The 26447-nt window shown below is 45.6% G+C and overlaps 1 protein-coding gene across 13 annotated transcripts in view; it reads right to left on the bottom strand.

The window, feature by feature from the left end:
* Positions 1-26447, bottom strand: part of FHOD3 (formin homology 2 domain containing 3) — a 553244-nt gene that overhangs the window by 295826 nt on the left and 230971 nt on the right. For 11 of the 13 annotated variants that reach the window (XM_044447289.1, XM_044447292.1, XM_044447291.1 and 8 more), the window contains exon 6: positions 16056-16161. The exons of 1 other annotated variant lie outside the window; for it this stretch is intronic. In XM_044447289.1, the coding sequence (XP_044303224.1) occupies positions 16056-16161 (106 nt within the window). Of the gene's footprint in view, positions 1-1885; positions 4727-16055; positions 16162-26447 lie in introns of those variants that run through there. One more of the 13 variants, XM_044447299.1, reaches the window with a different exon arrangement.

The following is a 26447-nucleotide window of genomic DNA, read 5'->3' as shown; positions in this document are numbered from 1 at the left end:
AATGCTAAACGTATGACCCTAACAGTGGATTCATGACCAATTCCCATTCCAGGCTATGGGGGACTTTTAAATTTGCATTATGAGCCACTAGACTGTGTATGTAAATAAAACATGAACAGAAATTACATTTACCAATAACTGTATATCTGAAGTCAGGATATTGTGTTAAGAAAATTTCTAGGCACATCTAAATGAAACTGTTCTAACAAAATAGCTCCAGAACATTCAATGTGAGGATCATGTAACCATAATCAAGTGCTCTTTCCTGTGAAGCTCCTACTGAGGCTGAAGGATAATTAAAACTTCTGAGGGGCTAAAAGGTAAGGTACAACTCCTTCCATCACCTGCCTTGGCATCTCTGATAACAGGCAGGAGTACCTAATATTGGTGGCACTCAACAAGAAAGCAGCAGGTCCCTCTTAAACCAAATTGTTATGATGGTCCTGGTAAGAAGAACCTAGAGTTCAGGTCCTTACTCAGGGTTCCTGATTCAAGTCCTAAGAGGCAAGAATGGACTTCCACAGTTTCTGACAAGTGGCTCACCATGCTGCATATAGTTTGCAAAGTCAGATTAGTTATGAGCCAACAGCTACACGGATAACAGTAAAAGCAAGGAGATCTGAATACATTCATTTAGGAAAACAAGAATGTGCCTTCCTGGAATCTACCTACTCAAACATTGTCAGCAAAAATTCCAGCCAGTTGTCCAAAACTCCTTTGTTCTTTGTCCTCTACCTACTTTATATAATTGAAGTACAGATGAGATTGCTCTCAGAGGCTCACCTTTCATTATCTCAGAAATTACCCTAGTTCCTCCTGCAAAAACTGAAAGAATGTGAGATTCTGCCTACTCAATTAGGCAGACCCAGAAAAATTATCTTCCACCAGTTCAGACAAACTCCAATTGGTAGGGGGAGGATAAAGAGGGTTCAAGGTAGGGTAAAAGTGGGGTAAAATCAGGAGGGTAAAAGTGAGGAACCCAGTTCCTACAGTCTCCTATAGCAGCTGGGCTCCTCATCCACACCTCCAAGTTAGCCACTACTGCTCCTTTCTAATCTCTTCCATAGAACCTAACAAGGATGGTCAAAGGATTGTAGGAACAACCTCTGAGGATGCAGGGCTGGGGTTCTATCATCTTTGGAATTAGGACCTTATGGCAGAGATAAACAGCACAATGCTGTTCTCTGGCATAAATCAAAATCTGAATTAAAGAGTTACCTGTCTCAACTTTGAAGTTATTAAAAACATTGAAATTAGTTCATATTCCCATCTGAGACAAATTTCACTGAAGCAAACATTTAACAGAGAGTTCAAAGTAAACTGTAATCTCAGCACAATCATAGAGAATACTCAGGGATTCAGCCAAGTCATTTTATACCCTGGACCTATCGATCTTATGCCCCCTCTCCTTGAGCCAGACATGTGCATTACAAATTGTGAAACACACAATGAACATTTTTCTTCTCCCCTTCCCTGCACTATTCCATGCTTTACAACTGCTGCCATATTGCTGATGCATTAACAAGAATAACACAATTTGGTAACCCTGATAATATATATTTAAATTAAAATATGAAATGAACCTCTGTATTCATGTACATAGTTTTACTTAGGGAAAGCTTGGTTGATTTGTAGGTTGTGATCATAGCATTACTTGTGGGGTAGTCAATTGCAGTTATGCGTGCCTGAAGGAAAGATACTCTGTACATGCTTAGATGTACTAATATGAAAGGGAAGTTCTTTACTTCAAGCATTCCACGAATCAAAGGGATGTACTTATACACTGACATCTGAAGCTACTTAAGATACAGGTAATCCCTCCCTAATGAAAGAGACTTTAAATCGAAAATCAGGCCAGCAGAGACAGGAGAATTGTAAAACTCACTTGTGCTTATTGTCCCACCTGGTCCTCACATGTCATAAGTGGCCAGTACTTTTTCCACACTCTCCTTCATTTCTCCTTCCTCTGCTTCTCACATCCAATGGAAACTGTGCAAACTTGAGTGGACGCAGATACTCAGGTTTCTATCAGAGTCAGGCAATAGTGGTTAATCAAAGCCCCCAAGCCTGTCACTAATGGAGCCATTGTTGAGTCCTCAAGACTTTATTAATTCCTTCTATAGTTCATCCTCGTAACTTCAGCCCTCACTTTTCTGATTACTCGAGTACCTGTCTAGACCTGCACACTGAGTGACAAACATAAACCAGATGGCAGTATACCGAACATTCACAGAACATTCAAGTTCTTTCAGGAAGCTGATTTCCGAGAATGAACAAGCACAAACATTTGTTCTAAAACTGGTACTCAGATGACATCACATGCACTTTGCTTTATTAATAGCTGTAATAGTCAGTGGCACATATGGAGAATCTGTAAGAAAGCTATTTCACTGTTGTTAAGAATGTCTGAACTGAGCAGATGGTGGAGGATTTACATAAAATTCTGTTAGTGGGTTGCAGATTCTTTTTGGAAGCCAAAAATATTTTGTAAAGAGTTGACAGGCTAAATTCACAACCACTTCAGAAATCTACGTACATCCACTAAATCTAAATTGGGCTATAATTTAATGCAGAAGACTCACAATCCAAAAATTATTCCCTGGGCCTAGGGCACTCACTCATATTAAACAAAGCTGTGTTTCTTGGGATGGACTTTCTCAGGGTAGGTTTTTAAACTAATTTGGTAGGTGGTGCCAGTAGCTCAAAGAAACAAGCAGGCATTCCACGAGTAGATCTCCAGATTTTCTTCTTTTATGGAAGCACTCACACACAATGGAGAGGTATCTGTATGCATGGGGAACCTCCAAGAGCTGCAGAAATATGAGGAAAAGAATGGGGAGAGACAAGGGGGCAAGAAACAGCCCCCATAAGGATTCAGTGCCTGTTCCAGATGGACTATCCCCTGCCATCTGCCATCAACTGCCCTGGGGGAAGGATTCCGGGAAAGAGGCGGGTATACTAATAACAGGTACCTGCTCTTGTTCCAGGACCACCCTCAACCTGAGGGAAGGTCCCTGATAATACTTTTAATGTGTTAATATTCTTTCTGAAGTTTTCGTTGTTCTTATGTTAGTTGTAAGTCACTTTGGTAGAATCTGCATCCTAGAAAGCAGCATATAAATAACTATGGAATATCAAACAAAATGCCTCTCCCATTCATGAGCACTTGATCTCGTTCTTTCCCATCTTCCTTCGTATCTCTGCATGCTCCCAACCTGCCAATATGCATATACATTATATCCTTCAAATTATGTAAAATGTATCTAGGCTAGTTTGTGCTTTCAGAAGCCTAAGTTGGTATATTAGCTTCTCAGCAATGGGTATATTTCAAATTTATAATATTTTTATTGCAAGTACTGGTAAAATGTACTTCTAAGTAGTCTTTTTGAGTTCTTACAAATTCCCTATACATTATACTAGTGGTGACTTTTACAATACTGTTCTGATTTGGCTACCTCTGCTTCCAATAGCTTATAGGTGGCTTTGTTACTTCAATTAAGGACTACCCCACTGTCTGGCTTATGCACTCTCCCAGATTGTAGCCTGTGTTAGATTTTCTGGTCTATTCATTTGAAAGTACTGTTGTGCATCTCTCCATATTTCATTTAAATAAGTTGAGCCTCATACATATGTGGTGGGCTGTCATTTGTAGATATTAAGTGTGATTATGACAGGGCTGGGATGTGAGACTCTCAAGTCCCCAAACATTTGAGGCTGTTCTGACATTGCCCATACCCCTAGAAAGTAGGTTACTGGTAATACGTGTATGGGTGTGATTCCATGAAAAGAAGCAGGTATGGCCCTTGAGCCGAATCCTACAGGAATCTAGGAATATATAAGCCGGTATTAGGTCATCCAAATTCTACCTTAATACTCGCAAAGCTGGTCTGTTCCCATTCCTATCCAGATTACCATATTGAATGCAGCTGAATCCATCCAGGATCACTTCACAATAGTCTCCAAGAACAATTGCTGAATTGAATTTGAAGCATAAATTACACATGATACACAAGAATCTACTAAGCTCCATTAGTTCACCTCTGCATTGAAAGCTCAGCATGTCTAACAGCATGCCCTGGATGTTGATCTACCTGGGGCCACAAACTGTTACCCAAACCACTGAAGAGGCAGTAAACTGCCCCATAATTTTGTCTGCTTCTTGTAGAAAAGTTATTTCAAATTTTTCTTTTTGGATGAAACTTCAGACTTTTCATCTGCTTACTGGCTTGCCCAACCCCTTTGCATTTAGTTAGTATTTTAAGCTCTCCCACAGTATAGAGCCACTGCAAGGTTTCCAAGTCCCATTACCTGGCCTGTTACTGGAACACTTAACCATCTCATGAACTGAATAACAAACAACAAAATCAACATTAAAATGCTCTGAACGCATAAAGAGGCAACTCCAGTGAAGTTCCCTCTCATAGCAACATGAAGAATTGTCTATCTGTGCTTGCCATAAGTTGGGATAGTCATTAAATGCTTAACAACTAGTTCTCATCAAATTACTAATATATAAAAGCTCTCTTTCAGACTGTAAATGTTGTCCCTTTTACATAACTCTTACACATTTGTTTGGATAATACTACATACACATCCATCTATGTGAACTTTCTACCACATGCATCTGAGTGCATGTGAGTGTAACTTTGGATCTACTTCTCTGTTAATATGCAGTCAAGGTTTCAGTCTCCCATTCATCTCATCCACTGCTTTCAACAATAGTAAATCTCTTCATGTCAACATCTTCCAGTCCACCAAGCTGAGTATAGATGTCTTCCATCAAGTAATTGTTTCCTTTTTCCAGAGTTCTGGGGACACAGCCAGAGGGTAGCCTTTGCACTTACACTTTTCTAGACTGAATAATCTGTTCTTCTTGCTCATCCTCTAGGAAAAGCTCATTTAGCAGCTCCTTTAACTGCTGCAATGAAAACAAGCTTTTGCCTGAGAAAAGGTATTGGCCGAGTATATGGTGTCCTCAGAGCTGGCCACTAGCTGAAGCCACAGCAATGTCTGAGTTGAGCTGTGGATTGGAATGCTCTTTTGAAAGGTACTCATGCTCAGCTCTTGAAAGATTATAACAGGTCTGTATTTAATAGAGGTCTAGGTATGCTGAGTGTCTGTATGAATGTGTTTTTGATTCCGAACTGCACAACAGAAATGCCAATGCTTCTAGGCCTCATACCCTCATAAGGCACTGGACATGATGGGCCCTTTCCATATCTGCTGCTGGAAGCTGCAAATTTTGGATGCTGCCAGACAGGTAGGGCAGCAGAAATTCTGCTTATTATTCCCCTATTCCAACTCCAGAATGCCACAAATACAAATATGCTGGTACCTGCTTCATTTTTCCAAATTCTCAAGCTTCTTATGCATATCTCAAGGCAGCCTGCACAAGTACTTTGGAAATGCTCCAGTGAACTTCATCTGGAAGGCTTTAAATTGAGCTCTGTGTGTGTGTGTGTGTGTGTGTGTGTGGGCGGGGGGGGGGGGGTGGGGGGTTCCCCGAAAACCGTGTTGTTGGGGGGGGGGGGGGGGGGGGGGGGGGGGGGGGGGGGGCTTCAGGTTCCCCTGAAACCTGTCCTGATTGGACAAGTGAGGGGAGAGGATCAGTGTTTCAGGGCCAGGGCGTTGGAGGTAATGTAGGGGCTGGTGGGATTTCTACAAAGAGAGTTCCAATACCAGGAAGAAGGGGAGGAGGAGGAAGTCAGGGGACCCAAAGAAAGGGGGATGTGGGAAGGAGCTGAGATGCGTGTAAGCTAATAATAGGAGCATGGGAAATAAGCAGGAAGAGCTTGAGTTTTTCCTGGGAATAGGGGGGTATGACCTAGTGGAGATCATGGAAACATGGTGGGATGAAAGGCAGGACAAAAATGCAATCAGAGAGGGGTATCACTTGTTTAGAAAGGACAGGAAGGGAAAGAGGGGAGGGGGTGTAGCATTATAAGTCAGGGAGATGCAATGGGATAGAGTTGCATGCATACTAACACTAGGAGCATGGGAAACAAGCAGGAAGAGCTTTTGTTCTGGGAATATGGGGTATGACCTGGTGGGGATTAAAGACACATGGTGGGATGAAAGGCAGGACTGGAATGTAAAAATAGAGGAATATGTGCCATTTAGAAAGGACAGGAAAAGAAAGAGGGGAGGGAGCAAGGTGTTTTATGTAAGGGAAGAGATAGGATACAATGAAATGGATGGTGGCACAGAGGGGGATCCGCTAGAGGCAGTCTGGGTTAAACTAAAGGGTCTTGATGGGGGGAGGGACCTGATGGAGGGGATGTTATTGCTCTCCAAGTCAACTAGAGATCCTGGATGATGCCCCGACAGACCAGTTTGGAAAGATATCTTGGGGGAGTGACATGGTAATTATGGGAGATTAAATTGGAAGGCTTAGTCAGTGGCACCCACCAGGACATGCCGTTTCCTAGACACTACAGAGGGAAGGTAACACAGCGTAACAAGGTGGGGAAGAGAAGAGCAGCACTGCTGTGAATGTGAAGCGAGGTGGTAAGTGGTAAGATGAACCTCCATAGGAAACGCACACTGGGGCAAATGATCAAAAGGGTATACTGGGAGGAGGAGGCCCATTGCAGAAGGATTCTTCACAAGGCTAAGGCTGATTATGAGCTGATACTTGCAAAGAATATCAGGAGCAACAAAAAGGGCTTCTTTCAGCATGTAAATAGGAAGAGGAAAGGGAGACAAGTGGTGGGACCACTAAATAAGGAGGAAGGAGATCCAGTGACTGATGTGAGGGAGCAGGCACAGATGCTAAATGACTATTGTGCCTCTGTGTTCTCCCCAAAGCAGGACAGGGGGTATCTACATGGGGGACCAGATGAGGCCAGGGACTTAGGGGCACAGATTAGAGTCACCCTGCTAGAAGCTGAGGAGCTCCTCAGGGCACTGGATGCCCTGATGGGTTACACCTGAGAGTACTTCATGAGTTGGTGGGGGTATTCTCGAGTCTGTTGGCTTCCAGTTTTGAGGCCTCATGGAAAATCAACAGGTAGGGTTCCAGTGGAGCAGAGGGAGGCATCAATGGTCCCAATCTTCAAAAAGGGGAGTAGAGGGAACATGAGGAATTGCAGGCCAATTAGTCTTATGTCCATTCTAGGGAAGACAATGGAAATTCTTATAATAGGGAAAGCTCTAGAAACCCTAGATAGGTAAGGGAGTTTGACAGCCACACAACACAGCTTCTGCAAATACAGGCCCTGTCAGACAGACCTTGTAGAATTCTATGACAAGATGTTGAGGTGACTAGATGGAGGGTGGTTTACCTGGAATTCAGCAAGGCCTTTGACAAAGGGCTACATCATATCTTGGTTGAGAAATTGAGGAGTTTTGAGATACACCAATGCACTCTCCGATGGATCAGGGTATTGTTGGCGGACCGAAAGCAGAAGGCAGCTATTAGTCATGAATCGTCGGGATGGCGGCCGGAGACAAACAGAGCCCTCCAGGGCTCAGTCTTGGGTTTGATCCTGTTCAATCTCTTCATCTATGACTTGGGAAAAGGGATGACCAGTCTGTTGATCAAATTAGCAGATAATACTAAAATGGGGGCAGTGGCCACAATTGAGGAGCAGGTACTCCGGATCCAGAAAGATTGGGACAGACTATGGAAGTGGGCAGGGGACAACAGGATGGTGTTCCATGCAGGTAAGTGCGAGGTCTTTCACTTGGGGCATACCAATGGCTGTCATAAGTACAAGTTAGGGGACAAGTGACTGGAGAGTAGCACTTGAAAAAGGGATCTTGGGGTAGTGCTCGACTGCAGACTAAACAAGTCAGTAGTGTGACGCAGCGGTCAAGATGGTGAACACTAACCATGGATCTATAGCCAGAAGCATGACTTCTAGATGGAGAGAGATATTACTGCTACTCTATACGACTCTAGTGTGCCTGCAACTGGAGTAATGTGCTCAGTTCTGGGCTCCACATTTCAGGAAAGATATAGTCAGGTTGGAATTGGTGCAGCATATGGCTACAAGGATGGTGGCTGGTTTGCAGGGAAAGTCGTATGAGGCAAGATTGAGGGAACAGGGTCTTTTCTGCCTGGAGGAGACTCCAAGTGGATCATTGGTAACATATAGGTATGTGAGGGTTTGTCATGTGAGTCAAGGGCTGTTTTCCTCTGCGGAAGAGGGCAGAATGTTTTTCAATGGAGCAAAGCTCAGGGAACCAAGGTTCAATTTGGATGCCAGGAAGAACTTCCTGATAGTTAGGACCCCGAGGGTATGGAATGGGCTTCCACGGGAAGTGGTTGAAGCCCCATCAGTGAGGGTGTTCAAGGATAGGCTGGACATGCACATGGTAGACATGTTGTGAACAGAGCCAGCTGGATCTGTGGGTCAGACTAGATGGCCCAGGAGACCCCTTCTGACTCACTCTGTTTCTACATAAATCGCATGGTGGCTCTGCAGATGTCATCCTGTGGAATACCAGCTAGGAGACTGGTTGATCTTGTCTGAGCATTGGTGGAGTGTGCCCTTGGGCGCTCACTGAACTTGACTCCTACTATCTCATATGCTAGACCATGAGTCCTCAAACTATGGCCCGCAGGCTGGATCTGGCCCACCATGCCCATTTAATCGGCTTGCCCAGAGGTGTTGCATTCACTGCACGTGCGCGAGCATATGGCTTGCTCACGCAGAGATCGGTTTCGATTCTCTTGGAGAAACAATCTCTTCACGAGCAAGCTGGAGCCTTGTCATGTGCACACCTGGCAGCGGCTTGCTTGTGGGGAGATCAGTTTAGATTCGTTCAGAGAAAACAATCTTCTCGCGAGCAAGCTGCTGCCTCGCCCCGTGTGCCCCCCAGCCCCCATCTCCCATGTCCCCCACCCCTGCCTTGCTGCGCATGTGTGTGCCCCGGCCTGCACCCCACTGAGGGCACCGCCTTGGCAGCCCACACCCACAATGGGCACCTTTCAACTGGCCCCCTTTTGGAAAAGTTTGAGGACCCCTGTGCTAGACAAACAGTGCTAAATATTCACTTGGATAGTCTCTGGAAAGATATTGCCTTTCCCTTCCTCTGATCCGTGTAACACATTATGAAGTGGTCTGAGCAGTGGAGTTGCTCTGTTCATGTCCTGCAGAATGCGAGGGCCCTGCAGGCATCTAGCAGGTGTAGCATGGTGTTAATGGTGGTGGAGGTGTTAGGAAAGAAGGCCAGAAGGACAATGTCCTACTTGATGTGAAAGGCAGAGGTAACCTTGGGTTTCAACTGTGGGTCAGAACAGAGCATTGCCTTGTCCCAGTGGAACGTCAGGTAGGGCACATTGACTCATAGTGCTGATAGCTCACTGGTGCAGTGGCTGGACATGATGGCCACCAGAAATGTTATCTTCCATGATAGAAGCTATAGGTCCATCATCTCTATAGATTCAAAAGGCCTTCTGATGAGGACTGAAGGATCACCATGAGGCTTCATGACAGTGTGCAAGGGTGAGCCAGTGGACTACGGAGGCAAACCAGTCTCCTTGCTGTAGGAGGGAGAAGATGCCTTGCAGGGAGCTTATTCTGAACCTCCTGGGTGTAATGAACTTGTTGATGCCTCTAAAGTCAACAATTGGTCTGACACCTCTGTCCCATTTAGACAAGGTTAAATGGAAGAAGAAAAAAGCTCTGCACCAATCCATGGAGAACTCTATGACCCTTTTGGACAGCAGAACCTCCACCTCCACCAGCAGTACCCATGACGGCAGGGTGATCTTAAACTGGCTGAAGGGTGGGAGGATGTCAAACTTGATCCTGTAGCCCTGTCCCACTATAGACAGGACCCAGGAATCAGATGTTATTGCCTCCCTTGCTGAGAAAAATTGGACTAGCTGCCCAGCAACATTGATGGAGGTGGGTGAACAGTAGGTGAGGGGCTGCCTGGGGGACATCATCACCTGTGCCTCGGTTCTTGACATTTGGGTAACAGCCTCCAGTGGAGCAGGGTGTCGATGTGGTATGTTGTTGCATCAATTTGGTGTCTGGCCAGTTTCACTGCCTTGGAGTGGACCAGGCGGGCTGTCTCTCAGAAGACACCTGGGAAGTATCTGGACAATGATGCCAACTTCTCTGACAGAAACCTTGGTACCTGGCCATGATGTCTTTGTAGTTGGATACCTGGAGTCCCAGCGAGGCAGCCACATAGTCCTTCCGCGCCCCCTGGCAAGGCCATCCAGGCAACATCCTTGTCAACTGGCATGGTGTGTTCTTGCCCGAAGGTCTCCTGTATTGATTCCACTATCACAGAGTTCAGCCTGGGATGCTGGGTAGGAAGTGCCTCCATGCCCAGGGCATCAAAGACAGGGTTAACCTCTGGTTCTGTCAGCTGAGTTGTCTGGGGCCCCAGGTCACCTGCCATTTGGAACATCATGTCTCCAAATCTTTTCTTCTCCTCAGAAGGGAATGTGGTGTCCTGGTCATGGGCCATGGGATGGGGAGAAGGCCAGGGAGAGTGCGTGGATGGAATTGGAAGTCTAAGTCTGACCTGCCTCAATGGATGATGAGCAATGTTGGCTGGGTGGCAGAAGCTCACATTCAGCAGTAGGTGAGTGGCAGGAGACTGGCTGCTGGGGGTCCCACAAGCAGTGGCTGTAAGCTTCTGGAATGTGGCCTTGATCGTGCCCAGTGCTTGGCTGGCAGCAGTAGGTAGTGGTGGTGCAACTCTGTGGTGGTTGAGGGGTGCTGTCATTGCATTGCTGGGTGGTAGTGCCTGGCACTTGGGGAGGGCTGTGTCAGTGCAGGACTTGACATACCAGTGCATCTCAGTGTGCTGGAATCACAGGCTATTGACATCAGGAAGCATGACATCGGTGCAGGCCTGATATCAATCATGCTCGCACACAAGAGGGCGATGGTGGGCATCAGAAATGGCAGGCAATCTGTAGTGGCCACACTCAGCATCAGTGTGAGGCTGGTGTGGGGCGAGATCCCCCAGACAAGGCAGGCTCTCAGTGGCATATTTCATCATGGTGTTGGTGTCTCAGGGTGTTTGGCCTGGTCTGGTGGCACCCTGCCATGATGTCTTTTGTGGAAGAGTCAGAGTCATCCACTTCCATGTGGGAGGCTCTTCAGCTGGGCATAGCGGCCACCAGAGAGCTGGCTGAGTGGTTGGAGAACTCTGATAGCTCTTCCAGGTAGGTGGAGACCAGAGAACATGTGGAATTGTGCTCCCACTTGAGAAGGGGAGAGCAGGGCAAATCCTGGTGTCCCCCAGGGTCCTGACTGCGATACGAGAGCAGGGTCAGTGGGCTTTATGGAGGAGGGTTGCACAGTGAAGTGGGGGTGTGCTGCCTGGACGTCACAAGTGTTGGTGGTGGTGACTCACACGCAGGAGAGGAGTCTGTACCCCGGAGGCAAGTCCAGGGCCCAGAGATTCAATCTTGGGGAAGGCAGGGGTACTGTTCAGAAGGACCCTGGGGTTCAGTTAGATGGGTGGCTGTTGTGAGCTGAAGAGCTGGTCAGAGGTGAAGCAGGCCGGGAAGAATTCATGCAGCACCTTTTCTTATGAGAAGTGGTAGTTTTGGTCCCAGCAGGTCTCTCTTTGGTCAAGATGGTGGCCATTGTCCTAGGTCTCTTCCATGGCCTCATGGTCTTGCCACCCATATAAGTTGAGGGTCTCTCCACATCTGGCTTCGAAGAGTCAGCCATATGGAAGGCCCATTGCCAGAGAGCCAATCTCAGGCAGTCAGCCTACTGCCAGTGCATCTGTTTTTTGAAGGCCTGGCAGTGTGGACAAGTCTATAGCACGTGTCTCTCACAAAGGCAGAGTAAGCAGAGGGAGTGGCCACCTGCTGACAGCAGGTGGGCTGCACAAGAGGTGCAGTTGTGAAATGGGTCTCTCTCTCTCTCTCTCGCTCTGTGTGTGTGTGTGTGTGTGTGTGTGTGTGTGTTAAAGGGGAACTGGAGGAAAGGACAAAAGCCCAAAATAAGAAAACAAAGGTAGTATTTGCCAAGTACATTGTGGAGTGAAGCAACTTCCAATCTAGGTTGATGTATGGTAGAAATGAAACTGAGCTCCCGCCCAGTCCGACACATCTTATAACTGAGAAGCGGAAGGGGCAGAGGATTCCAGTTCACTCCATTATGCTAAGCCATAGAAATTTCCTTCTGATCTGGGCCTTACACTGGTGCTAAAGCCACATGTGTGATGCACAGAGACCATGAGGAAGAACTCTGTAAATTTCCATATCAGAGCAAATGAGAAATTTAAACAACTTGACAACATCAGTGTTTGTTGACTATGTATCATCTTGATAATTAACTTTGAAATAAATATCATTATTAAATTATACAGAAATTTAAAGTCATATTATGCTCAGATGTACAAGCAGCAGCAGTGACAACAATAACAGCACAGATGAATAAAGACATACAATAATACTTTAATAATAAAGTATTAGATTATTTATTATATTATTATATTATTTATTATATTAATATAATAAAGAATTATATACTTTATTATATCAATAATAAAGCATTGTAATAAAGTATAAATAATACTTTAATAATAAAGTGCTAAACACATAAGAGATCCAGTTGGTAGAGGCTAAAGACCCAAAGGAATTCCTCCTTGTTATCTCCCCCCTTGCAGTCCCCTGTGGATTCCACAAATCTGAGTAAGATTTGTGGAATGCATGAAGACCTGCAGGGGTGAGGGGTGAACCATTCTGCTCATGGTTGGTCAGTGCAAGGTAGAACCCTTAGAGTCCACATTAAGGGCAGGATCTATAGGAGTAACTAAGTTTGTGTGTTTTGAAGGAAGAGCTTCAGCTTGTTCAGACAGAGGATGTGGATAAGTTGCTTGGAGGGACTGTACCCACAGCCAACCTTGCTAATAAAAGTTGCCAGAACAGGACTAATTAAAACAGTGAAGATCATTACGGCTTTCCTCCAGGAAAGTTGTGTCTCTATTTCATTAAAGGAATCATTTGTAAAGTCATTATTAAAGAAATGGGTTAGGGTTTTTGAAATTCACCATCTTACATATTGACCTTTCCCAACCTGGTGGCCTTCAGAAGCATTTGGGCCACTGGGAATTCTAGGTGTTACAGTACAAACATTTCTGGAAAGCACAAACCTGAGGAAGGCTGCTATATATTATTGGCAGGCAAATGAGTATTTGGATCCTCTGCAATCTGCATCCAAGCCTAATTTTGAGATGGAAACAGACTTGGTTGCCTTGATGGATGACACATGACAGAAACTGGATAGGGTGAGTGCACTGCTGCTGGAGTTGCTATATATTTCAGTGACATTCAGTACCACTGACCATGGTATCCTTCAGGGATGCTATAGGACTTGGAAGTTCAGTTTCATTTACTGATGTCATTAGGTTGAATGATTAGACAGTGTGAAGAGATTATTGTTCAGACCTGTGACCCTTCCCTTATGGTTTGTCCTCAAATCTACACCAAGAATTTTAGGCTTTCTCAGATAGGTATAATATTATTATTCTATAACTGAAATGTTTTTGTTTCTTTTCTCCTTTCTTACCTACACTTCCCTCCCCCTTATGACTTTGGATTGTAAGCCCAACCCTGTGTAATTTTATAAACACTTTGTACATTACCTAGAAAGAATCAGACACCTAATAAATAATAATATTAAAAAAAACTACAGAGAGGAGCAAAATACGCTTGACAAGGTGCTGTCTACTTAGCAAACACTAGAATTGCTAAATATTGTCCATTTTGTTGTTGCTAGTTGCGAAGTTGTGTCTGACCCATCGCAACCCCATGGACAACACTCCTCCAGGCCTTCCTGTCCTCCACCATCCCCCGGAATCCACTTAAGCTCACACCAACTGCTTCAGTGACTCCATCTAGTCACCTCATTTTCTGCTGTTTCTGTCTTCTTTTGCCATCTATTATTCCCAGCATTAGGCTCTTCTCCACAGAGTCCTTCCTTCTCATTAGGTGGCCAAAGTATTTGAGTTTCATCTTCAGGATCTGGCCTTCTAAAGAGCAGCCAGGATTGATCTCCTCTAGGACCAACCAGTTTGATCGCCTTGCAGTCCAAGGGACTTGCAGGAGTCTCCTCCAGCACCACAATAGAAAGGCCTCAATTCTGCGGCGCTCAGCCTTCCTTATGGTCCAGCTTGCACAGCCATACATTGCAACTGGGAAAACCATAGCCTTGACTATACGCAGTTTTGTTGGCAGGGTGATGTCTCTGCTTTTTAGTATGCTGCCTAGATTTGCCATAGCTTTCTTCACAAGGAGCAAGCGTCTTTTAATTTCTTGGCTGCAGTCCCCATCTGCGGTGATCTTGGAGCCCAGGAAAATAAAATCTGCCACTACCTCCATTTCTTCCCCATCTATTTGCCAGGAAGTGAGAGGACTGGATGCCATGGTCTTAGTTTTCTTAATTTTGAGTTTCAAGCCAATTTTTGTGCTCTCCTCCTTCACCTGCGTCAAGAGGCTGTTTAGTCCCTCATCACTTTCTGCCATTACAGTGGTATCATCTGCATATCTGAGGTTGTTATTTCTCCCAGCAATCTTAATTCCAATTTGTGATTCATCTAGCCCCGCCTTTCTCACGATGTGCTCTGCATATAAGTTAAATAAGCAGAGCGACAGTATACAGCCTTGCCGAATTCCTATCTCAGTTTTGAACCAATCAGTGGTTCCGTGTCCAGTTCACACTGTTGCTTCTTGACCCGCATACAGGTTTCTCAAGAGACAAATAAGATGGTCTGGTACTCCCATCACTTTAAGAACTTGCCACAATTTGTTGTGATCCACACAATCAAAGGCTTTAGCATAGACAATGAAGCAGAAGTAGATGTTTTTCTGGAATTCCCTAGCTTTCTCCATGATCCAGCATATGTTGGCAATTTAGAACATTCTTTGGCATTGCCCTTTTTTGGGACTGGAAAGTAAACTGACCTTTTCCAGTCCTGTGGCCACTGCTGAGTTTTCCAAGTTTGCTGACATATTGAGTGTAGCACTTTTACTGCATCGTCTTTTAAGATTTTGAATAGCTCAGCTGGAATACTGTCACCTCCACTAGCTTTGTTGTTGCTCAGACTTCCTAAGGCTCATTTGACTTCACATTCCAGGATGTCTGGCTCAAGGTCAGCAACCACCCCATCGTGGTTATCAGGGACATTAAGCTTTTTCTTGTATAGTTCTTCTGTGTAATATTGCCACCTCTTCTTAATCTCTTCTGCCTCTGTTAGGTCCCTGCCATTTTGGTCCTTTATCATGCCCATCTTTGCATGAAATGTTCCCTTCATATCTCCAATCTTCTTGAAGAAATCTCGTGTCCTCCCTGTTCCATTGTTTTCTTCTATTTCTTTGCACTGTTCATTTAAGAAGATATTCTTTTCCCTTCCAGCTATTCTCTGGAATTCTGCGTTCAATTGGGTGTATCTTTCTCTTTCTCCCTTGCCTTTCGTTTCCCTTCTTTCCTCAGCTATTTGCAAACTTCCTCAGACAGCCATTTTGCTTTCTTGCATTTCTTTTTCTTTGGGATGGCTTTAGATGCTACCTCTTGTACAATGTTGCAAACCTCCATCCATAGTTCTTCAGGCACTCTGTCTATCAGATCTAATTCCTTAAATCTGTTTGTCACCTCTACTGTATATTCATCAGGGATATGATTTAGGTCATACCTGAGTGGCCTAGTGCTTTTCCCTACTTTCTTCAATTTAAGCCTAATTGTCCATTTAAAAAACCCCAAACACAGGGAGTCCTTGGCTACAGAGATAAAATAAAAAAGTAAAGACAATATACATTAGAGGGGAAGGAAAAGAAAAGGAGGGGAAAGGACAATCCGGAAAAAATAAGATGTATATGCATTTTAAGGAAGTATCTGAAAGCAAGGAGACAGCCAAGTATCAGGGGAAGTTCAGTCTAGCGATAGGAAGCTACAAGTGAGAAGGACAGGAAATAGGGTCTTTTTTGCTTTTTAAGGTAGCAATTACTGAAAACTGCAAAATCTATTGGCCATAGTTATAGTATACAATAAGAAGCATTGTTAAATGTAATGGGCTGGAGATAAGCCATTTACTGAAGTAAATACTGCTAGCAAATTAAGCTTCTGTACCTCTCAAAATGTAATTCTGGTAGTTCTGGTCTGCCTCAGCTCCCACTTTTATTAAACAGGTGAGGCCCTCTGCCACAACAAATTCATGAACCAAATCCTTGTCATCCTGTCAGGTGGAAAGGGAGAAAGAGAAAAATGAGATGCTATTTAACATATTGAAAACACAGGACAGTTGTGCAAGCGTGGATCACAACTACTCATTGCTCTATCAATTTTGCTATTGAAACAGATGAGCATTCATGTTGTGTAGCAGACAGACATGACCAACCTTTAATAAATCTACAATAGGCCAGGGGTGAAAAAAGTTTATTCGTCCTAGAGAATGAGAATGCTTAGGGGAGGAGCTACACTGCAACATCTAAACTACTCGCAATGGCACAGAGGCAAGGGCTTCTTTCATTTCCTCTCAGCTCCCTTTCTGGGAAAGCTGCAGATCTATTGTTGAGCTGGAGGTGGGCTTGATTACACCATTTTAGTTCAGCTTAGATTTCTCCCTCTCCATTTCCAAACTGCTTCTACTGTGCTATCCCCCCACCCTCTCACCACTTTCCAGCACTATCCTCCTTCCAGAACTCAGCAGCTGTAGCAGCAACAGCTAAAAGGACTTTGAAATGCCTGCTTGCAGTCCTCACTGTAAGAATGTGTTCCTTTGAAATACCACCTAGTCAGCAACCTCATGTTGCTTCATTCCCACTGGATGTTGTTTTTTAAGAACAGGAAGGTTTGCTTTGTCAATATATTGACCGAATGGATGGAAGAGAACATAAAGAAATTTAAAACCTGTCTTTGACTTGCCTCTGCTCAGTAATCTTTCTCCTTTCCTTAGTCATGCTTGCAACTGGCTTCTCTCTCTCGCTCGCTCGCTCTCTCTCTCTCTCTCTCTCTCTCTCTCACACACACACACACACCCCCATCACCAACAATCCCCCAATGACATCATCAACTTTATAATGGGGCAAACAGGCTTCCATGAGTCCTGAATGTCTATGAGATGTAGTTGCCATTATGTACTGAGCTGTACAGGCACCTATGAGATCTTACTGTACCCAACAGTAACTGCATCATGCCTATGATGTGCCCAAATAACTACCTTTTCTTATAATTACTCTTTTGTTATTATTAATGTAGCACAGAATGAGGGTTGTCCACCATTGCTAAGGTCTAATTCCCACTGAGGCATTATACCTTTATCTGAGCTATACCATTTGCAACTAAAAGTTAAGTGCTCACATTTACCAGTAAGTTCTTTCCACAAAGAAATTTAGCTTGTAAGAGAGTAGTATCTGTATCCTTTCCTCTGAAAAGCTGATCTTCTGTTTGAAAGTATTGGTTCATTTGTTCATGCTTTCTAGGGACTATTCCATCATCTGACTCACCAGCTGCAGTCTAAATTAGAATAGCCCAGACAGATGTTCAAACCATGCTCAGCCATGGTAATTGCTAGGGAATCTTGATCAGTTTCCTAAAAACTTTTAATAATAGTTCATTTAATATTCTACAAATCTTGCATCATGATAGCTTAAAAAGAAATACTTAAAGTACAATTTCTGGAGAGATAACCATAACAAAACTCCTTGATGCAAACATAATAACTGCACTGTACTCTTACATTAGTATGAGTTACACTTTGAAAGATCAAAGTGAAAAGCAATGAATAGTTAAGAGGAAAAAGTTATCAGTTCTGTGGCAGATTTGAATTGAAACATGATATTCTGAAAGAACAGGGTGGCGTTTTACTACACTGCTTCTATCAGCACTGAATAAGCATGCAAAGTTCATGCCTTAAAATGCTTTAAGAAATATATTCATGAAGAGAAGAAAGAGGAAAAAGGTGTGGAGAAAGAGAACATAAACATTATCATGACATAAGCTTTAAATTTGCGCTCTACATATTAACTTTTTATCATATATTTATAACATGATAGGGACTTTGAAGGGGTCCAAACATCTGAATAATGCAAGGAGAGATGAAAAGAATTTTTCTTACATTAAAAGGATTATGTTTACATAATTTTTGAACAAAGTAATCTTTTCAGGTTCATTAACTCACTATTTTGCCAAAATGAGTGACCTTAAATGAAATAAGGCATTCTAATGATAGTGAACAATTGATGTTTCCCAGGTTTGAATGCGTGTGTTGGGGTGAGTGGGGAGGCATGTCAACAACAGAAAAATTGAAAAATTAGAGGAAAGCAACATATTATGATTAAAATATTTACAAGGAGCTTCAGTATGTGTACAGTAAGCAGTGGAAGGGGGAGGGGAGTTGCCCTTGAATAGAAAAAAGAAATTGTTCAGTTGATATTGCTAAGATTTATGGCTTACTTCCATAACATGCTAATGAGCAAAGCAGGCAAACATGTACATATCTACAAGTTTTTGGTCTGGGTTATTCATTGACAAATTCAGGGCCTAATGAGAACAGTTCAGACATTTCACTACAGGTGTTACTGGCAAATGGGGTGTGGAGTATAACATGGGGAAGAATAATTATGTGAATAAGAAACTATCACTATACACTGCCCATTTATGAACTTAGTATGGGTAAGATTAATAGCTTGAAAACTGCTGTGGTGTAGTGGTTAGAGTGTTGGACTGGGACTTTGGGCACTAACCCCCAGCCTATTCTATTTCACAGGTTTGTTGTGTGAATAAAATCAAGAGAAAGAGAACCTCTGTAAGCTCCCTTGGGAACTCTGACCCTTTCAAGAGGAAAGAAAGGGTGGGATGAAAATGTAATAATCAATTTTAGCATAGATCAGGGGTCTCAAACGCAACTTACCTGGGGGCCGTTGGAAGTAGAGTCTGGGTGAGGCTGGGCTGCATCAAGTATTCCACCACCATGGTGGTGGTGGGTCGCTCATCCTGCGGCCGGCCCGGGTGCCGCTGGTGCTTTGAAGGCCGCAGGGCCCCTCCCCCATCCCCCACCCGTCCCGGCAATTGGCCCGTGGGCCACGAGTTTGAGACCCCTGGCATAGATAAATGCATTTTTGGAAAAGGCTTCCCCAGAACTTCCATGAGTGCTTGATGGGAGAAAATTGGTATTTAGAAAAAATCTTTTTCAAGTAATGGAATACTTTTCTGGCTGAGCCTGTCTATTTAGGTAGCTACATATGATACAGAAAGTGTGGTTTAATGATCTGCTTGCTTCATTCAGAGGATGCAGTGGCTAAGTCACATATGCAAATACATTCTGATTTAGCACAGATTACTCAAACTGCACAAGAGATCAGCTTCAAGTGATTCTTTGTTTTTTTGTTTTTCAAAATAAGCATGAGGTAACATTACAACACTGATTACTGATTATTTAGTACCCCATTTGAAGAATATTATATTTATATTGCAAAATGTATAGCATTGTAATAGCTCCACTTTTTAGGGTGTCTACTCTTGCACAGTAGTTTATAATGATCAATGAAAATACCAAAACAAGCATAAAACAGAAACATCTGGAATACAAAATAAAGCCAGCAGATAAAACAACCATACACCCTAGCTAAGATTGGGACAAAACTCAATGGAATCCATCCTTCTAACACTTGTGGACTTCTTCTATGCCAGATACAGCAGCACAAGTGAAGCCTGATGCATGTGGTAAGGAAGAGGGCTCTCCAGGCACCTGAGGAGCAGCCCGCCTCTGGACAGAGGATTGAGGGAGATGCCACGGGAGGAGCAGCCACGGAGACATGGAGGTATGTCACCCACAGGAGGAGGAGGCCAGCACGGCCTCCTCCTGGCACCAATCTGGAGCTGGGAAACAGGTTCTCTCCACTTGGGGAGGCTGGGGCTGATGAGGCCTCGGGGGACCAGCTGGACCACCAGCCTGAGACGTCAGGTGGCAAGGAGGCCGCTGCAGGAGAGGCGAGGGCCAGGGCACAGCCGCCCACCACCACCAGGAAGACGTGGCGGTAGATTATTGTTGTTGAGGACTCCCTGCTGAGGGGCACTGATAGACAAGGAAGGTTTGCTGCCTGCCAGGCACACGCATCCAGCATGTGAAGGACAGAGTGCAGCATCTTGTTCACTCCGGGTGATCCATGTGGGCACAAATGATGTGGCCAGGCAGGGTGTGGTCGGGATCACCAGGGACTTTGAGGCCTTGGGAAGAAACTCAGGGAGCTGAAGGCCCAAGTGGCCTTCTCGTCAATCTTACCGCTCCCGGGATTTGGGCCAGGAAGGGACAGGAGGGCCTCCGAGGTGAACAACTGGCTTAGGGTGTGGTGCCAGAAGGAACGCTTCGGGTTCCTCGACCACGGCACTCATTTTCTTCCCAATGGACTTCTGGCAAGGGACAGGTTACACTTCACGAGGATGGGGAAAAGGTCTTTTGGAGATGCTCTAGTGAGCTTCATCAAGAAGACTTTAAACTGAGCCGGGGGGTGGGGTTCAGGCCCCCCAGAAACGTGTCTGCACTGGACAAGTGTGGGGAGAGGAGCAGGGTTTTAGAGGTACTGCAGGGTTTTAGAGGTACTGCAGGGACTGACAGAACTCCTACAGAGAGGGGCCAGGTATCAGGGAGGATGGGAGGAAGGAGGAGGCTGGGAACTCCAAGGAAAGGAAGCAGTGGGAAGGAGATGCATGTACACCACTGCTAGGAGCCTGGGTAACAAGCAGGAAGAGCTTGACACTCTCCTGGGAATAGGAGGGTATGACCTGGTGGGAATCACAGAAACTTGGTGGGGTGAAAGGCAGGTCTGTACTGTGCACACAGAAGGGTATCACCTTTTTAGAAAGGACAGGAAGGGAAAGAGGGGTGGAGGTGTGGCTTTATATGTCAGTGAAGGGATAGGATGCAGTGAGATAGAATGCAGCACAGATGGGGATTTGGTAGAGGCAGTCTGGGTGAAACTTCGGGGTTTTGACAGGGAAAGAGACCTGACAGTGGGGTTATGTTATCACCCTTCAGGTCACCTTGAGACCCTGGATGATGTCCTGACAGGCCAGATTCTAAGGATATCTCGGGGGAGAGACACAGTAATTATGGGAGATTTCAATCTCCCGGATATTACTTGGGAGACTCACTGGGCGGTGACAGCCAGGTCACATCGCTTCCTAGAAGCTATGGAGGGAGGGTTTTTCACACAGAGGGTCCGAGAGGCGACAAGGGGGGGAAACATCCTTGACTTGGTCTTGACCAATAGGGAGGAGCTCTGGATAGATGAAGTACAGATTAGGGGAGCTCTGGATGCGAGTGATCACTCCATCCTTTGCTTTGAGATCATGGGCCTGGGGACATGCAGCAGGTCGAGCACTAGAAGCTGGGACTTCAAGAGGACCAACTGAAGGCCAGACTGGGGAAAGTCTCCTGGGATAGGTTACTGGAAGGTAAGCGAGTTGAGGAGGGGTGGATGGCACTCAAAAGGGAGGTTTTGGAGGCGCAAGCCTTGATGAAACCTCTAGTTAGTAAGGTAGGGAGGCGGAGTAGAGTGCCGTCATGGATGTGAAAGGAGGTGGTTAGAGGGATTAGACGAAAGAGGAACCTCCGTAGGAAATGGGTACTGGGGCAAATAGACAAAAGGTATATCAGGAGGAGGAGGCCCGTTGCAGAAGGATTCTTCGCAAGGCTATGGCTGATTACGAGCTGAGACTTGCCAAGAATATCAAGAGCAACAAAAAGGGTTTATATCAGCATGAAAATATGAAGAGATAGGGGAGACAAATGGTGGGACCACTAAATAAAGAGGAAGGAGATCCAGTGACTGATATGAGGGAACAGGCAGAGATGCTAAATGACTATTTTGCCTCTGTGTTCTCCCCAAAGCAGGATGGGGGATACCCGCATAGGAGATCAGATGAGGCTGGGGACTTAGGGGCACAGATTAGAGTCACCCCCCTTGAAGTCGAGGGGCTCCTCAGGGCATTGGACATTACAAAGGCACCAGGCCCTGATGGGTTGCGCCTGAGAGTACTCAGAGAGTTGGCGAGGGTTCTCTTACGCCCGCTGGCCTCCATATTTGAGGCCTCGTGGAGAACAAGCAAAGTTCCAGAGGACTGGAGGGTGGCATCAGTGGTTCCGATTTTCAAAAAGGGTAGTAGAAGGGACACGGGGAATTATAGACCTGTTAGCCTTATGTCCATTGTAGGAAAAACAATGGAAAGGCTCATAAAAGAGACAGATCTAGTGATGCTAGATAGGGAAGGGAGGCTGACACACAACACGGCTTCCGCAAAAACAGGTCCTGCCAGACAAACCTTGTGGAATTCTATGATAAGGTTTCGAGATGGCTAGATGGAGGGGATGCAGTGGATGTGGTATACCTGGATTTCAGCAAGGCCTTTGACAAAGTGCCCCATGATTTCTTGGTGAAGAAACTGTGGAGTTTTGGGATACACCAAAGCACTGTCCGGTAGATTAAGGCATGGTTGACTGACCGAAAGCAGAAGGTAACCATTAGTGGGGAATCATCGGGATGGTGGCTAGTGGCAAGCAGGGTCCCCCAGGGCTCTGAGGCCAATCCTGTTTAATTTTTTCATTAATGGCATGGAAGAAGGGGTGAATAGTCTGCTGATCAAATTCGCAGACTGTCGAGGTTGGCAGCCTGGTGTGTAAACAATCCACACTTTCCCGAGCAATAAAAGTGAAGTCCTTTAATGCTAATTATCTACAAGATTTACAACTCTATAGATAAGCCCTTCAACTGAGGTCTTTGGTGTGTAGATGTTAACCCTCTAATGGCTTCTCTCCCCAAGCCCACGTGGATCTACTCCTCTAAATCACGCCTTTCCTCCCTCTTACGTAAGAAAGACTGTTGCTGTTCATATCTCCGTAGAATCCGGCAATTGGCTGCTCGAGAGAAATCCACCATGCCCACTGAGTCTTCTGTTTCATGCTCAGGGAGATTAGTGTCAGAGGGGGAAGGAGCAGTTTGCTCTGCCTCCTTCCACGTAGAACTTGCAGCTTCCTCCTTCTCAGGACTCTCTGGCTTCGATGAGGGCTCAGGCGTTTGCTCAATGGGTTGCGAGTCAGAGGGAGGTGCAGCTGCTTGCTCATCTGCCCCTAGACTGGGTTGTGGGGTCAGCTTTTGGGCACAGGGTGTCAAGCACAAGACCTCCTTGTGAGTCACTGTCTCTGTCGGGGCTTCCTGCATGACACAGACAACACTAAAACTGGAGCAGTGGCCTGTGGGAGTTCATTGCTGCATCGCTAGATCACGCTGTAGTTACGCCCGCCGCAACAGCCAATAGCATCGCTGGGTCGCGCTGTAGTTACGCCCGCCGCAACAGCCAATAGTATTGTACTTTCCTGTGTACCATATAAGGCTTGTGACCATATAAAGCTATGTGTAAGCTTCCTGTATTCTGCGTCTGTGCAAAGCACTAGGGTGTTGGCTGCCTTGTGCTCGTCGGCTATTGGCTGTAGGCACATACCTATGTAACAAATTGTGAACTAATAAATGGAGGTGCCGGACGTGAGGGGGCATTGAATCGATTTGAATTGAATTCCTTTGTTCCCCTGGGAACACGACCGAGCATGCTTTGTACCTAATCTCTCGACTGCAGTGTTTTCTTTCTTTCTCAAAACTTTCTCGCGCCATTTGTCGAGGCCGGTTCCTCAGCAAGTGGTGCCCTCTCTGAGGCAAACTTTGTGAAGCACTTTGTGAGGCAACTCTGTGAAGCACTTTGTGAGGCAACTTTGTGAGGCAAGCGGTTTGCCTCGATTCAACCTTCGGCTGCAAAACCGGCGGTTCCCGCGATCGTCACCTCCCCACGCCCAGCTAGGGCTTCAGGTGCCACGCATCTACGGATCCCGGGTGAGTGTGACTGGTCAAGTTAGAACATCGATACGATGGGTTCTTCCTTATCCACCGAACAACAGGCGTTTAAACACGACCTACATTTTTTACTTACTAAAGAGGGACATTCTGTCACTGAAAAGGAGGTCGAACAATTAATTAAAGCAATTGATGATGTTTGTCCCTGGGTGCCTGAGTCTGGCACGTTGAAACTTGAGGATTGGTGTAAAATTGGCAACTGTTTTCAGGATCACCCCCGAGTAACTTCCAGGATTTTATTTACGTGGTGTAAAGTCCGGGCTTGTCTAAAAGGACTAACGCCGACTAATATATTATTTAATCAACAACTGGAAGCTGGAATCGCGCCACCTGCGCCCTTGCCACAGTTATTGCCGCCCGCGCCGGTACCGATTCCTAGAGCCCCTCCTCAATATGAAGGGCACCACCTCCTTCCGCCATCAAGACCGCCTGACGATTTGGGACCAGATAATGAGGAACCAGTTTTAACTCTGGCCCCTGCTATGCAGCGTACAGCTGCTTTAGCCGCTGCTTTGCAAACAGCAATTATGGAGGAAGGGGATCCGGGATCACAAGAAGTCCCAGCAGCGTTCCCGGTGCTCAGAGGGGCCTCTGGGGGAAGAGGCATGCAAGCCATCCCAGATAGATTTGAACCATTACTGTTACGGACACTAAAGGAGTTACAGCGGTCTATCAGGGATAATGGCATACAAGCTCCATATACCAGAGCTTTGCTGGAAGACATGTCTCTCCAGAGGCTAACGCCAACGGATTGGAAAATGATTCTCTGCTCCCTCCTCCCCCCTGCCCAAGGTCTTCTTTGTATGGAGGCCTGGCGGCAAGGGGCAGCTGCGCAAGCATTGCAAAATGTAACAATATCAATATTACGGAAGATATGCTGCTAGGAGAGGGAGCCTTTGCAACGGCCGTGCAACAAGTTGCATTAACAGACCAAGCCCTAACTCAAGTGGCAAGTATAGTCATGAAAGCCTGGAAAAAGATCCCAGAGCCTGGAGACAATTCTTTATCCAGCTTCGCTAATATAAGACAAGGTGCTACAGAGCCATATACAGAGTTCATCAATAGGCTGATGCGGGCTGTAGAACGCCAGATTGACAGTCCCAAGGCCCGGAAATTGTTACTCAAACAACTAGCATTTGAGAATGCAAACGAGGATTGTAAGACGGCCCTCACACCCATTTATAATAATCCAGATACTGATATACAATCTATGCTTCGGGTGTGCCAGAATGTTGGATCGCAAACCCATAAGGCACGTTTGCTCGCAGCTGCAGTACAGACATTTCAACAGTCTAATAATCCTGCTGCTGGAAAGAAATGTTTTGGGTGTGGCAAAGAAGGCCATTTCCGGGCACAGTGCCATTCTGTTCAAAAAAGCGCAGCCCGTCCTTCGAAAAAATGCCCTATTTGCCAGAAAGGTGTCCATTGGGCCAACCAATGTCGCTCACGCCCCCAGGCGGGACAACAAGGCTCCGGCAGTAGCCAGGGAAACGAGAGGGAGGGCCAACCCCGGGCCCAGAAAAAACAATAGGGGAACTGCAGCAGAACTCGTTCCCTGAGCTGCCCCCTGGTGGGGAATGGCCTTTCTGCAGCCTGTCAAATCCTCGCCTTTATACTATAGGGGATGATGAGAAGCCACATGAGCCACGTGAGCATAACCCAGGTTGTTCTGGACTACCTGTTGTTCTTACCTCATCGGTTATGCTTAATCCGGGATTTGCTGTGCCTGTACCTGCTAGAGTATCCCACCCGGTACCAGCAGACCATATTGGCTTATTGCTCCCTATCATGGGCCCAGATCCTTGGCCTGTGGTTCCTGGATTATATGAGCCACCTGATTCAACAGACATTGTGCTGCATCTCTGGGCCACTATGCATATGGAAGTTCTGGCAGAATCACCTGTAGCTCGTATGCTCTTAATACCATTGTCAAGCGAAAGGGACTCTCGGCAGTCTTGCCTACCAATGCCGAATGATCTACAAACAACCCCCATTGCTATGGCAACTATTCAATTGACAACGGACAGGCCTTATTTATCTGTCACCATGGCAGGACGCTGTATAAAAGGGATGCTGGATTCAGGGTCAGATGTGACTGTTATAGCAAAAAAGGATTGGCCTGAAAAGTTCCCCACAGCTCCTGCTTCTCCTGTTTATGGAGTGGGAGGCTTTACAGCTGCTTCCCGAAGTGTACAGCAACTTACTTTTCAATCTGAAGGCCGCATCGTGACTTTACGACCTTTAATAATGGACATTCCAATTACCTTATGGGGCAGAGATTTACTTCCTTCCTTAGGAGCTACCATCAGTACAAATTTATCCTAAGGGCCTCCCCCTCAGCGCCACTGCATGCATTGCCCATTCAATGGAAAACAAATGCGCCAGTATGGGTAGACCAGTGGCCGCTGCCTTTACAAAAGCTCCAGGCGGTGGAGGCCCTTGTTCAGGAGCAACTTCAGTTGGGTCATATTCAGCCTAGTTCCAGCCTATGGAATACACCAATTTTTGTGATAAAAAAGAAGTCAGGAAAATGGCATTTACTACAAGATTTAAGAAAAGTGAATGAATGTATGCAAGTGATGGGACCTGTTCAATGTGGGATGCCAAATCCAAACTTGAT

Source organism: Varanus komodoensis, unplaced genomic scaffold (assembly GCF_004798865.1).
Source record: "Varanus komodoensis strain SLA01 unplaced genomic scaffold, ASM479886v1 scaffold51, whole genome shotgun sequence".
Lineage (NCBI taxonomy): Eukaryota > Metazoa > Chordata > Lepidosauria > Squamata > Varanidae > Varanus > Varanus komodoensis.
This window is presented reverse-complemented; position numbering and strand designations above follow the sequence as displayed.